At 38.0% G+C, this 15,640-nt stretch overlaps 1 protein-coding gene across 1 annotated transcript in view; it reads left to right on the plus strand.

Annotated features, from left to right (window-relative positions):
* The window catches only part of oxct1a (3-oxoacid CoA transferase 1a), a 51,390-nt gene extending 37,569 nt beyond the window's left edge, over window positions 1-13,821 (plus strand). The window contains exons 15-17 of the mRNA XM_037680336.1: window positions 568-648; window positions 12,871-12,972; window positions 13,072-13,821. Coding sequence (XP_037536264.1) covers window positions 568-648; window positions 12,871-12,972; window positions 13,072-13,107 — 219 coding nt within the window. The 3' untranslated portion in view covers window positions 13,108-13,821. The remainder of the gene's footprint in view (window positions 1-567; window positions 649-12,870; window positions 12,973-13,071) is intronic.
* The last annotated feature ends 1,819 nt before the right edge of the window (window positions 13,822-15,640 follow it).

Consider the following 15,640-nt stretch of genomic DNA (forward strand, 5'->3'; position numbering starts at 1 on the left):
CCAAGTGCAAACACAAAGTGGACTTGGTATTTTGGGACAATTAGATGTGCTCCAGTTAGAGATGGATTAACCCAGACGGGTTCTTTACAACTGAAAAAGCTATCAAACTGCTTTGGTTTTCTTTTAGAAAGTCCAGACCCCAATATGATGCATGAGAAGCACATCCTTCTACATTAACAGAAGCGTGCTGTTTTCTTGCTAATGGGACTCTGTCTGGCACCCAGTTACAGTGCAGATGGTGCAGCAGGTGAGCATAAATTTACTGCCCTGAAGCCTGTTTCCATTCATGACTGGGAAAGGGTAGAATGACGTATGTTGTCTTTTTCAGGCAGCATTTGAGTTGTTTTTTTTTCCTTCAAAGGGGACAGAAGAAGAAACTGAGCTACACATCTATTGAATATGCCCTAAATATCCTTTAAGATGTGCACACAGAAACACCTGAAGCCTTTGAAATAATAAAATACTAACTATGTCCTCCACAAACATTACCCAATTTAATGTAACTGACGGACTTAAGCATCCAAGTGAATTACTGACCTTATTTTACCTTACTGCTCTTTATTTCAGGGAGGAAAGCACAAAATATTGGAGAAGTGCAGCCTGCCTTTAACAGGGAAGCAATGTGTGGATCGAATCATCACAGAAAAGGTGCATTTTTATTACTTCTTCATTTACATACAATATATATATACACAAGTGTATGAGAGTCCACTTACATTTGAGTAAATGGTGAATGGATGCTGTACGTCAGTGAATGGATGAGCCATTAGTCATGAATTAGTGCCATTTACTCATGCTAGTTTAGATTTAGAGGTGGGGTTAGGTAGCTTTTTTTTTTTTTCCAAGTGGTTTATTTTGCATTGTTTTTTCTAGTAAAAAAAATCTAAATAAAAACTAAAGAAAATTCTGGGGGCAACTTTTTATGTTAAATGTAGTGTTTAACTATGCATTGACATGGTGTCATACTGTTGCAGAGCAGGGTTGGACCTACATCTTATGTGAATGTTAACAGCACAAGTTAGACCTGTATTAAATGCTTGGAGAGAAATGGATCCAGTGCAAGTTGAACAGTGGCACTAATAAAATCTGACAGTGACATGTATTTCATTTCACCACCTAGCTAATCTTTTTATATAGCGTATTAAGCTTTGCAGGTACAGCACATTTATAAAGTCTTCGTCTTCATTCTTTACACATTAAATTGAGAGTGATGTTAGAATTATATCAGCAGTTTTTTGTCATAATTGTAGACGAACAAAAGGCTTTTAGAAAAAGCATATGACAGGGTGCTGAGGGAGGAGGTGTGGTATTGCATGAGGAAATCTGGAGTGGCAGAGAAGTATGTTACACTGGTACAGGACATGCATGAGGACAGCAGGACAGTGGTGAGATGTGCATTAGGAGTGACAGATGGCTTCATGGTGGAGATGGGAGTGCATCAAGAATGGGCTCTGAGCCCCTTCTTGCTTGCTCTGGTGATGGACTGATTAACGGATGAGGTCAGGCAGGAATCCTTTAATGTTTGCAGATGACATTGTGATCTGTGGTGAGAACAGGGAACAGGTGGAAGAGAACTTGGATAGGTGAAGGTATGCACTTGAAAGAAGAAGAATGAAAGTCAGCCGTAGTAAGACAGAGTACATGTATGTGAATGAGAGGGAGGCCAGACGAATAGTGAGGCTACAAGGAACAGAGGTCACAAAGGTTCAAGGTGATTGACTTTATTGTCATTCGCATCACATGTGGTACATGAGGTGGAACGAAATTGTATACTTAAGGTATAAGTTACACCCAAAAATAGCAAAAAGATAAAGTATAAAAGAGAAAACGGTATCCAATCTAAGATATATGCTAAACAATAATAATGTAATATAATACGGTGTATTAAATGGCAGCCTCCCTGAACATGAGTCTGTTGTGAGCAGATGGGTGTGAATACAGCAGCTTAAGGTAAGAAATCAGCAGCATGGATAATCAGCAGCACAAATAATGACAAATCTCCAATAAAGTTGCATTACAGTGATTTTTCTGGTTAGGGATGAGTCTTAGTAGCTTCAGGGTAGAAGCTGCTCCTCAGTCTAATGGTTCTACACTAAATGCCTGTAGGGGAGCAGGGCAAAACGAGCGTGTGATGGGTGAGTGAAGTCCTTCATGATGCACATGGCCTTCTTCTTGCATCTGCAGGTGTAGATATCTGTGATGGTGGGAAGGCTGACTCCAACAGACTTCTGTGCAGCCTTCAACACTCTCTGCAAAGCTTTTTTCTCACCAGCTGTTCAGCCCTCGTGCAAAGGTGCAGGACTTCAAGTACTTGGAGTCCACTGTCCAGGAAAATGGGGAATGTGGTAAAGAGGTGATAAAGAGAGTCCATGCAGGATGGAAAAAAAGTTTCAGGAGTGATTTGTGACAAAAGGATGTCAGCAAAAGCCAAAGGAAAATTCTTCAAGACAGTGGTGAGATCAGGTATGTTGTATGGTCTGGAGACAGTACTAGAAGTAGCACAAATGAAGATGTTGAGGTTCTCCTTAGGAGTGACAAGGATGGATAAGATTAGGAATGAGATCATCAAAGGTACAGCACAGGTTGAACAACTGGGCGATAAAGTTAGAGAATCCAGACTGAGATGGTTTGGACATGTCCAGAGGAGAGACCGTGGGTATACTGGTAGAATTATGTTAGAAATGCAGCTGCCAGGAAAAGACAAAGAGGAGAAATATGGATGCAGTTAGAGAGATAATGGAGGTAGTTGGAGTGAGGACAGAGGATGCAGAGGACAGAGTGAGATGGAGGAGGATGACTCAATATGGCAGAGGGAAACGAAGAAGTAGACAAACAAAAGGGATTTTTATTCTAGTTTGAGGAAATTGTACAGTAACAAATGGGGTGTAACGGTACGCTAAAATCACATTTCGGTTCAGTTCAGTTTCAAGGAGGGCTCGGTTCGGTTAATTTTTGGTACAAAAAAGGCCAAAATAAAGACTTAGAAAATTCATTCATTCATTCAACTTTTATTTAAACAGATAAGTCACAAATGTTTATTTTGAAAATATGCCAAGTAAACCAGCTCAGTCATTACAGACTTCTTAGCTGGAGGTGATCTGGTGGATGAAGAAGACTCAGCTGCTGTCATCCTCAGACTGCCAACAACACAGATAAAAAAAAAAAAATTGAGTTAATACGATTATAATTTTAAATTTAAAAAGTTAATTAGACCACAATAATACATGTGGGCTGCGGTAGCTCGGTGGTCTGTGGAAGGGCATTTGGACTAAAACAATTGCCGAATCTTTATACAAGTTTGCTTGCTGTGGTGACCCCTGAGGAAAGGGAGAAGCTGGGGGGAAAAATAATTATTTATTCTTACTCAGTTTGTGCATTTTTGCAATGAGGTTAATTATTATTATTATTATTATTATTATTATTATTGGTTTTATGTCTTTATGTTTGTGAAAAACGTGCAGTAAATCTGAAAAATCTCATCTACTTCTGTACATGTGGTTAAGGTTCTTGTCTGTAGGATTGTTGCTAATGATGGTGGAAATCAAGCACATAAAAAAAAACAACAACAATTACTCTGATATGCTTCTTTTGTTATGTTCACGGTTTTGTTTTATTGCATGTATTCTCCCTCGCAAGCATATTTTTTTTGCTCACAGATATCGTTCTTTGCACTTGGCTCATGTGGACTCTGATTTTTCAGAGTGCGGCTTTTGAGACCAATTAAATGCTGCCCACAGGCTGGTAGATGAGTGCTGGTTCCCATCTTTCATTTGTAAAGTGGAGACCTCGGGGTAAGCCTTCGTTAGGCAGAACAACTTCATTATTTGTGACCCTTGATGTCAAATAAAGAAAATGAGGATGTAGGAGTTCAGACTGTAGAATGCAAGCAGACAGAATAGAGGTAAGAATACTCACTGGGTCAAAAATGATGGTTTAAGAGATTTAGAGCTAAAACCCAGTAGTCCGTAGACTTTGACGCTGATGTTATTTTGTATGCGCTCTAGTTTTTGCCTTTAGAACTTGTTCACTGAAAGCATGACCTGTCGGGGCTGGGGAAGTCAGAAACTGTCCATGCGCCCCCGACCATTCACCCCCAGCCCACTCGTTCCTTTCTGCTCAACTAGCTTTTGTTGTGATTGCACAACTTTTCTCAGCAAGCAGTTTTCTGTTAACATTTCTAAAGGTTAAAGCCACTGTGCAGCCTTGTGAAGCCCTAGTACCACCACCTCCTCTCCATCTTTCTCGTTTTAACTTCTGCAGCCTCTTTCCTCTCATAAACATCTTGAATACATGCCCAGTACTTCTGTCCAAGTGAAACAAATTCTCACAGTCCATAATTTATGACCTAATTTTCTTCTTCTTCATAGCATATTTTCTTATTTCATTGTCCTTTTGAATCATACTACCCCCACACTCTGTTTTACAAATTATTCATCAGATACTTTGTCTCTTGTGCGTCAAATAAATTTGAAAATCTTTTTGCTTTCATGCATAATAAACTGGCTTTGTCTGGACTAAAATGTGAGTGGTTTGGAGGCAGTGTTTGACAATTCCAGTTTGTCTTTGTAGTCTGGGTCTAGAAAAAATGAACTTTTCAGAAATTCTGACATGCGACTGTCAGCTTGTCATCCTCTCAGATACTTGGCAGCGATGTCAAGAGGGCACCTTTTAGTCACTGGGAGTTGCTTAATGTGATTGTTTGTTTTGAAAATCAATATGTCCTGCATATAAAATGTGTTTCAATGACTTATGCTCCTATTTCTGATGTCAAATAACTGAATGAAATGTTATTTGAAAGACGATGTCGGTGGAGCAATTTCTGAACTACTGTTTTCTCGATTTTCAGGACATCAGTAAAGAAATTAATCAAAAGATCAGTTTTAGTAATCCTTTATGTTTTGCTAATTTTGATAGAAAAATGTGTTTCTGTTCCTCTTACTTGTTTGATAACGGATGTTGACATTTATATGAGAACATTTAATATAGTTACTACTTGTGAGGCTTTTCTTAATGTTTTTTTTTTTTGTTATTTTCTCAACTAGTGTTGCTGCACATACTTATTGGATGTGCAAACTATTGTGCCACTAATCATCTGAGTCTGCCAGGACCTGATCCATCTCGCTAACCAAAAGGTCAAAGCTTGCTCATACTGACACACGCTTTTCTCCCTTTAAAAGATGTTTGCTTTTGCATTCTCTAATTATTACTGTTAGCAGATGTTGCCTAGTTGGTAAATGATGCACTATGTAATGTTAACGTTAAATACTGCATATTGCTTTACATTTGTTTGATCACTATCAAACAAATACTTAATTATCATTTAATAAGCTGCTTAGAAAAACCTTGATTTGCTTTAGTATTAACTCCTCAATAGGTCCTTTTGAGAGTACTGTTAGTTTGACTCCAACATGAAAACCAAGCTAATAGCACTACTGGCAGGTAAGATGATTACTACTTTATCTGAACATACTTAAAAGCCGAATTCATATTTTAAAATTAGTTAAAGATGGTTTATTTGGACCAATACTGATGAGGCTGTCTCCCTCCATCATCTAAGATCTCTTCAAACTTTCTTGACTTTTGATGACACCAATGAAAGTGAAAACATTACTTTATTAATGAGTCAGAGTCAGATAGAGTCAGATTATTTATTGTCATTCGCACCACATGTGGTACATGTGGTGGGATGAAATTATGTACACAGAAAATGGCTGTGACTTTCACATATAGTTTGTCTTGGCACAAATTATGCACATTTAAAGCAGGACAACAAAGTTTCTGCACATCCTTAAAAAGTCTTCAAGTCATGTATCTATAATTATGGCCTTAAAATGTCTCAAATTCATTTAAAATTATGCAAGTTGGTCTTAAATACATTACTCAAAGGTCTTAAAATTTGTTGGGGCAGGAGGGATTAAAGTTTTCTGTTGCTGTGATGAATTTTTGTCATCTGTAAAAACGAGGAGGGGAAAATGTGTGTTCTGTTGTGGTCTTGTTAAAGCCAATCTAATGATGATACAGGGATTAAACGAACACTGCTTTCAACCAGTAAAGAGAACCAAAGTCACAGTTTGGCCCAATCAGAGCAGAGCAGGGCAGGTCATGATGTCTCGTTCACGGTGAGCCCGGGTGTTAGCAGCAGAGAGAAACTTTAGCTCACCTGCAGCATGCCAAGGAGGAGACACCGCTACCCTAACAGAACTGATCAATAATCAATTTACACAACATCATTTACCTTAAAGGAGCCTTCCTGTACTTGCTGTCACATTGAACAAACTTTTACTATCTAAATTTATCTGTCTTCTCTCCTAGTCATGAAGTTAAAGACTTTACTGGTAACAAAATTGTAATAATCATAAAAACGTTCTCAGCATTACGTCAGTTTTTATATCAACCCTTTAAAAAAAGTTATTTTATATCAACCCTTTAAAAAAAAAGTTATATTTTTTAAAGTGTGCAGTGCCATTTAGATTCAATTTAAAAAGTAACAGTGCTTGCATGTACACCAATGGTATTTACACGCTCGTCTATGGCGGTCCCCTTCATCCGTCTGTAAACTTATTTGTCTCGCCCATAACTTCTGGTCCGCTCAAGATAATTTAATGAAACTTGATACACATATGTATCATGACAAGACAGAGTGTCACACTTTTCATCACTCCAGCTCTAAGGTCAAGATCACAAATTGAGGTCAGTTAAAACATGGTCTTTGCTTCTCCTGGCCATTGTTATTGATTGCTTTATAATAATCTGGTAATGGACATGTAATGTGCTGTATGCAGTGCTCCCGTTGGTATTTATGTCTCATGCCTATCACACTTAGCCAACTGGAGAAATCTGAAGACTGGCACTCGAACACTTGAAACCTTTATTTCTATAACAAACCTCAGTAAACAGCAATTATGACAAATAATTTTATATGTATTCACTTCTGTAAAGAATATTCAAAAAGCAAGGAGCAAATTATTTTATTGAGGACAAGTTATTGTAGTTCTTGTGTGTGAAAGTAGGTACATCTTTTGCTTACCATTCTTCTTTATCACAACAATAAAGAGATAACCTTTAATTCTTTTTAAAAATCATCTATCAATAACAAGCAACCATTTGTGAGGCTTTTAAATCCAACCAGGATGCTTTCTTCACTTTTCATTGTTAATAAGAACACAGAGGAAAGTGGTAAAAAATGGGAAGAAACGCATTTGAGATGCAATTTTCTCCAGTACATCTTCAGACTTAAGGGGAATATTTTAGCTGAGTTTTTACGCTAGACATCACTGCAATTAGTGCCCAATGTCTGGAGTGATGCTATTGAGCAGCTTATTATTAGATGAATGTTTGCTGTTTGCTCTCTAATAACCAGCAACATTGTTTCAATCCGCCTGTGGGCTGATGAAATTGTTTTTAATGGTAATAACCAGAGCCAGTTCTGAGCGTAACCGGGTTGCGTTAGCCTACCAACAAACGGCACATTTAATAAGCCTGATTTCACTTGCCCCAAATCTAAATCTCCAACGGTTGCTAACTTTACATGATTAAACATTTTGATGCAAATTATGAGAGCACATGGTTTTTATGCATTCTTGAAGCTCTTAAAAATGCTTCAAATTAATTTTGTTTCTCAAGTTATTAGGCGTCTTGTCTGTTTACATATAACGAATAATGAAAAAATGGCAATAATTAGTTATCGTAATGGGTTTTGGAAGGGTTGTTCCATTTTTGTAGTGAAACTTTTAATTGCTGCGACTGCAAAATAAGATACAAAGGATAAAGTAAAGTAAAGTGTTGTCATCATTGTATGTTCCCATACAATGGCGAAATTGGTTCTCTGCATTTAACCCATCGCACCTGGGATGCACCTAGGTGGAGCAGTGGGCAGCTATCTAGGCTCCTGGGGAGCAATTGGGGATTGGTTGTCTTGCTCAGAGACACCACGGCATGTGGGAATGGCTGGGGATTGAACCTGGGACTTTCAGGTCCCGGGTGTAGTGATGAAACGGCAAGAACCATGTTTACCTTTGAGTTACAGATGTGGTACTAGTTTTGATGGATATCATGTACTGTTATTATAAATCAATATATTTCTCATTCACACAAATGTTGTTTATATGTAATATAACTATTTGTGTGAATGAGAAGTATTAATAGAAAAACATTTTGAAGGACCTGAACAAGGTTTAAAGGGGATAAAACTAAAAGTTATTATTGCATATTTATAATGTCTTAGCTTTTAACAATATAAAAACATTTACAGAAAAGACACAGAAATCACATTGGACTCTGGCAGCTGTTTGAGTCTAAAACGACCCACAAATCAATTACGGTACTAGAAAATGCCAAAGATGAACAATATCTGTCTTAAAGTCTTAGTACATCATTTAAACAGGGCAAACCAAAGTTACACTGCTCCCTATTAGCTGTGATGTCCTTTGTGCTTATGGGATGAGGATATAATAAAAACAAACATTGAGTATGTATATACTGCTTAATTATATGTAATTTATTCAGTTTCCATGTTCTTAAAAAAACGGTGCTTGAATTTGACTTATAAAAGATGTAATAACCCTGAGAGCAGGAAAGGGGACTCTTTAAAGCTCCAAATAATCCCTTTTGCCTCCAGACTTATGCACAGACTCTGACATAAGCAGCATTTCCTCATAAACACACAGCATCTTATTTTGCTCTCTACGGCCTGGAGGAATGGTAAATCGAGTGTTGTCCTATATAGTTATGTGTTGATTTGGGACTCAGGATGGTGGGAAACCTGTTGCCTCAGGCTTTGTGGTTCACTGTTGAATCATCTTACAGTGCTGGCATTTCTCTTTTCTTTAAAAAGGTTAGGGCTCTCTATCTCTTTAATACATTGTCTTCCTAATTGCTATTTAGAAAAATGTCTCGTTTGTCTCTACGTCCCTGTGATGGACTTGCGGCCTGTCCAGGGTGTACCCCGCCTCTCGCACATTGACAGCTGGATATGGGCACCAGTGACTTCCACGACCTGAAAAGGAAGAAGCGGGTAAAGGTAATGGATGGTTGGATGGATTTTAGTTTAAAACATTTTTTATGTGTCTAGTCATAAATTAAATGTATTTTAAAAATCCAGTCAGTAATGGGTTTGGAAAAATGTTATGTTTGTTATTTTGCATAATGACCACTATACTCATTACAGCAATTATGATTAGAGCAACCAAATTGAAATTCTTTTACAGCCCTACTGTGAGTTTTTATATGAATGCATCTCCAAATTTACTTGTTATAATTGCCTTGCACTGCTGAAATAGACTTCTGTTAATTTACTGAATGGTCTAATCAATGCAGTTGTTTCTTTGTCCTATTTTTTTGTCTTCAAACAGTTTGTTACCGGGAGGATTATTTGTTGCATGACGTTCAGCCCACCTCTCAGCAGACAGCAGGTCATTTAGTCTACCAGCTTCTTAACAAATAACTTTCCATCAACGTGGCTAATGATGGAGTTAGGTCACCTTTCCTTGCAGTTTGCAAATCTAACCGTTTCACAACAAAAGACCATTTTGCAAATGAGGAAAATTTTGTTTTCCACTAAGGGAGTATGTTAGACATGAGACCATTAGATGATTGCAACATAACCAGTCCATTAGATATTAAGGCCTTGTACATTTTGAACTGGAGTCAAACTCTTTCCCTGACATATGGCAGCACCTGCCACAACCACATGCTGCAGCTGCATTTTTATCAACCGCATGTAGCACATTTTGACAAATCTTTAATTCTCCTTAATCATTGGTGGCAAGTGTCACAATTAGAGATGCATGTCAGTGTCTGTGTTACCCATAGACCCTTGTTCCTTGTGACATTCCATCTGTCTCGCTATATTGGAGTGAGATATCTGCCTCCTGCCTTGTCAGAGTGTGGGGTTCTAATGAGCCGAGAGTCCTGACAGGCTTTGCATGGATGTGGCTTGCCTGCCACTCTCTGCACAGCGAGGCAGCGAAGCCCAGTTCGACAAAAGAGTGCACCTGCTTTTCCTTAAACAGTTTTTGCCTTGTCTGCACAGGCAAAAAAAAAAAAAAAAAAAATTATATTTTCTTTCAAATAACTAATTCTAAGCTTTCTGTGTAAACTTCTACTGATTTTCTCTTGTCAGATTTGTGATAAAGAGTTAAAAGAAGAGGCTTTTTACATTGACAGTGTGAAGGACCGGAGCAACAATTTGTTTGACAACATATCAGCTCCCTTAAATTTGACGTGAAGCAAGTTTATTAAACATGTTTATGTGTGAAACTTGTTTTAAAGATTCATTCATCATTGTTATTTGGAGGTGTGGTTGTTTTTACAACAGCTTCTTATGCAGTGCATTCAGAAATCTGTGCCTTTTAGAATATGGTAATCATAAGATGGCAACAGCAAAAAATATTTTTGTTGTTGTTGTTGGGTTCTCCATTATTATTCAAAACAGAAAATCTCCTATAAGCTGTTTTTGATCTTCAAGCTCTTAATTCCCAAGTTGGCTGTCCATTATATTGTGTTTTCTGTAACATGCCTGAAATGCGCCATTAGCTTTTTCTTTAAATAAAGCTCAGTGTTTACGTTGTTCAGTTTTCCAAAGTAACATCCATTTTGACTTCACGTGTGTGTGAAAGAAACCATTTCCAAAAGTTGTTTTGGAATAGAAAACTGAGAAGAGCATGAAAATTAGAACATGAAAATTGCTCTTTCAATTTTGAAAACTCATACAGCCGTTTTAGTACAAGGTATATTTCACTAAAATTTGAAGAGGCACATTTTTGTACAACATTATTGGATATTTTATCATTTAAAGTTAACATCCATGTAAAACTAGCAAGTAAATTTAAAATGCTGCAGAAAATAGTTTGTTTTGTAAGAGAATTGGAGACTGGTACAAAACCCCCAAACTGAGTTGTGTGGTGTCCTCAGGTCAGTGCAGCGAGGAATGTTCAGACCTCTATACTGAAGAAACTAAACAAGCTCTCCACAGATGCATGGCTCAACACCGTAGAGCAGCTCCAGTACAAGACAGCTGTTCACCTAAATCTCGGGGACAATGGACATTCTTTTGAGGACCAAAAGGTTCACATTTTAGACAGAGAAGACAGATGGTTTGAGAAGGGGGGGTGAAGGAAGCCATTGACGTCAAACAAAATAAAATATTGTGAGGGGTGAGTAGTTTTAGGCTAATCTGCCTGCATAGTGAGGCTTCTCATGCAGTTGTATAAAGCTTGGAACGCCACACACCAGATGCATTTTGATGATTGTGGATTTCAGAAGGAGCGGTGGAAGTGGTCTCCAGCTACAAGTACTTGGGTGTGCACCAGAATAACAACCTCAGCTGGGGCAACAACACCACCAGCCTGATCAAGAAAGCACATCAGAGACTTTTCTTCCTCAGGCGGCTGAGACGAGCTGGTCTGGGAAGCTCTGTCCTCACCTCCTTCGACAGGTGTGCAGTGGAGAGCATCCTGTGCCCCAGAATCAACGTGTGGCATGGAGGCTGCACAGCTGCAGAAAGAAAAGCTCTGCAGAGAGTGGTGAAGGCTGCACAGAAGTCTGTTGGAGTCAGTCTCCCCACCATCACAGACATCTACACCTCCAGATGTAGGAAGAGAGACACCTGCATCATGAAGGACCCCACTCACCCAGTGCACACACTTTTTCCCTGCTTCCCTCAGACAGGAGGTTGCAGAGCATTAAGTGTAGAACCACTAGTCTGAGGAACAGCTTCTACCCTGAAGCTGTAAGACTCATAAACCCCTAACCAGAAACATCATCATATCATACCATACCACTTTATATATAAAGCACTTAAAACTGCTACAAGGCCAACCAAAGTGCTGTACAGACAAAACAACAGGTAACACACAAAGCAAAATACAAAATGAGGTAAATCAGAATATAGACAAAAAACGATGCAGATAATGACGACAAACCAGTGTGGAGCATACAGGATCAAAACACAGATCATCTTGTGTTGAAAGCTATTGAATAGTAGTGAGTTTTTAAACGGGACTTGAAAACCGAGAGGGAGTAATGTAATGTAATGTCACTGTAATGACACTTCATTGGACATTTGTCACTTTGTGTGCTGCTGATTATCCATGCTGCTGATCTCTTGTCTTTAAGCTGCTGTATTCATACCCATCTGCTCACTATAGACTCATGTTCAGGCAGCTGTTGAATACACCGTATTATATTACATTATAATTGTTTAGCCTATATCTTAGATCCTTGTTGTTTTTTTTTTTATATAGTTTAGATTGCTATTTTTGGGTGTAACTGGGACCTTGAGGACAAAATTTTCTTCCACCTTGTACCACATGTGATGCGAATGACAATAAATAACCTTGAACCTTGATATTTTGAATTAATACATCTTCAACTTCAGATTAGAAGACCAGTTGTTGTTTTTTAAATTTTTTTTTTAAACCTTTTATTTACCTTGTTCTGGATGACTGAGAATCTTCACCAGCTTTTGAAGGAATGTCCCCACATTCCAACCATCAGTCCAGTGACTAAGAGTATTTGTTCACGTTTGTTGTTGTCCAGCTTCTGGGAGCTGAGGGCTGCCTTCTGCCTCTCCTGGATGTGTCACCAGTAATTGCAGCTTTTTTGTCATCTCCTGTGTGGATGACACTGAAGTGGTGCTCTGGCCCTATGACAGAGCTACTAATGCCTTTTTTTTCCAGAAGGGGAAGCTTGTTGTTTCGTTTGAGTCGGTTAGATGTTTCTGACCCTGACATTCTTGTCTGTCATCCCACTTATGGTGCACATCATAAACTCAGTCATTACATCCCATCATCATCTTTTTTTCACTAAACTATCCATCTTTTTTTCTTCCTTTAAGCCAATCCTTCTTTTCTACCTTCTGATTTCTAACAGGCTGTGTTTGATGTCGATCAGACCAAAGGTCTGACTCTGATTGAAGTGTTTGAGGGACTTACTCCTGAGGATATCAAGGCATGCACTGGCACAGATTTTGAGGTAAGGAGTGTAGCAGTTTTACTAATCGAATTAGAAGATATTTTCTAATGCAAACTTGAATAAACACACCTTTTGACTTCTCCTTGTGGCATTGTCCAGGTGTCTCCCAGCTTGAGGCCCATGCAGCAAATTTAAAGGTTCCAGTGGCTGCTTTTGAAGGTGTGCCTTGGCTTGTGACACTTCTTATTTGTGCTAAACAAAGTTACCGGTAAGCATATTTCAGATCAGATGAGTTCATTTCTTTGGTAATCAGCAGGCAAATGTCAAAAGGATTTACTCGGCAGAGTCAGCAGCTGAATAACTTGAAGCCCACATGCATTGTTCTTATTGTGTTACCTGAAAATGACACAGTTATGTAATTCATTTTCGCTCTCCTGTTGGCAGCTGTTACCAATTTGTCCATTTGTAGATTACAAACTAGACTTAACTCTGTACAAGCTCTTCAAAATGGAAAATGCAAGTTTTTGAACATAATAAATGCAATAAAATGGAATCAATTACTGTAAAATGTAGAAGGATGCATTTAAAGTGTAATTCATTTAATGAACAGTGATTGTGTTCAAGTGATTGTATCTCGATGAAAGTAGTTTGTATGCATCATTTTCAACTTGTTTTGCATCAATGAACAAAGGCATTTTGACATTATGCATATATTGAATTATACATTTCTTGTCCCCTTTTGGGAAATAAGGACGATTTAGTAATATGGGTTTGACTGAAACATTTGGAAGAATCACATCTGCAATAAGTTCAACATTTTTTTCAGTAACTCGTATTATTCAAACAAGCAGTGGGCCTTAAAAATTGTTACATTTGTTTTTGTTCATTTGTACATAAACTTCAATAAACCTGGTGTGCAGATCAAAACGTTATGAACTTATTGAGTCTTTTGGCTAAATCCTGTTTGTTGAGTAAGAAAACCTTGAGTTGTAGGTTCAAACCGTTTCACCACTTCAGTCTACGTTGACCGACATCAAACAACTGCTCAGATGACAAATACAGGTTAGAGTGTTCTATATACAGTTGGTTTGGCTTACATTGACAGTCTTGATTCAATTTCTCCACTTGACTAGAGAGGTATTACCTGGGGGTCGTTACATAACTGAAGAATTGAGCCAGTGGGCTTTTAGGGTTCAAGAAGATCAACTGGGTTGGATCATCAAGCAGCAAAAAGGAAGAAAGTGGCAGGGGGCCTTTGCCACTGGCTGTTGATGTTAATCCAGGACATTTCTTTATGAGTCAAACTCAAGTGGTACCCTATGAGCCTATGCTTTGCAACCTATTTCTCACAGATGGAGAAGAAATTTAAGAACCATGGCAAAATATACCTGGGAAAAATGCTTTTGAAATTATTTGAATTACCTTTAAACGTTTAAAATAAATGATTTAAAATTGTTTTTGCAAGTTTATGTAAATTAAATATGCAAAATAGCTGGTTCGTGTCAAACAAATATTTAGATAAAGTTACACTATGAAGGTTTGGTGTGGGGTGCAGACATACTGCTCAAATAATACCATGGTGAATGTTTATACTCCAGTTTTCCTTCTAGGAATGAAAGGTAACCAAGTTACATTTATGTGTGCGTTTGACAGGCCTGCCTATTTGTTTGTGAACATGGCAGTCAGAGGGCTTGGCAGTTTCTGCAGAGTGGTGGTGACAGGAACAAACACCTGCCATCAAAATTGTCCAAACACTACTGAATGGACAAAAGACAAAAACAAAAAGGTCACAGGTCGCCTTGGTTTTTGCTTTAGGGAGTTCAAACACTGCATCTAAAAAAGATGATGCTTTTTTTCTTTCTTTTTTTTTTTTAACATCTCGGTCTTCAAACTATTTTGGACCCTATTTTCCAGAATGACTCATGTTACAGTAGCTAATATTAAAGATTCGGCAAGTTCATCTTTGTTCATATCATTTTGTTGCAACTGAACAGAAATGGTCTTATGAGTGGTTGAATTTAGATTCTTATTTTTCTACAAAAGCAAATCTACAAGCATGAATTCAGTGATCTCCAGTCTGTCAGACTAACATAATTTAGAGAAAGTAATCTGATGTGAATAAATTTGTTGATACTCCCACAATGGGAGGTTGAATACAGTCCTATGAACTTCATGCTTTTTAAATATTAATGAAAACTGATCAGAGGAACATGAAGCTGCTTGGAGATGATCTTGTAGCCGTTACCTTTAACATGTATTTCTATAATCGTGTCTCTGAGCTCGTCGGACAGCATTGCCTTTGCTTTATCCGCTTCATGCTCAGTGTGGTGAACATAATATTAAACTATCATAATTGTTCCATGTGCAGGTTGACTGGCTGATGAAAAGCTTGAAGGCGCCTGAGATACAAATTGAGGCCAAACACTTAGAATGAAACGTGTATATTTTGCTAGGATTATTAGTTTATTTATACCAACAGATCTGTCCAGTGACAGAGTCATGGTTTGGCATGAAGTTGCAGCAGGAGAACATACTTTTGTTGTTGTTGCAGGAAAAGCTTTACTTTTAGATTGGATTTGTTGAATTCAGATTATTTGTGATCATGAATTACACATTACACAAAAATAAAACGCTCAGCTGAATGCTATTTGTCTGCAACTTCCCCCCTCTCCATTGCCATCCCAATGGACAGATCTGTTGGTATAAATAAACTAATAATCCTAGCAAA

The sequence above is a fragment of the Nematolebias whitei genome, chromosome 8 (assembly GCF_014905685.2).
Source record: "Nematolebias whitei isolate Nwh7 chromosome 8, NemWhi1, whole genome shotgun sequence".
NCBI classification, from domain to species: Eukaryota; Metazoa; Chordata; class Actinopteri; order Cyprinodontiformes; family Rivulidae; genus Nematolebias; species Nematolebias whitei.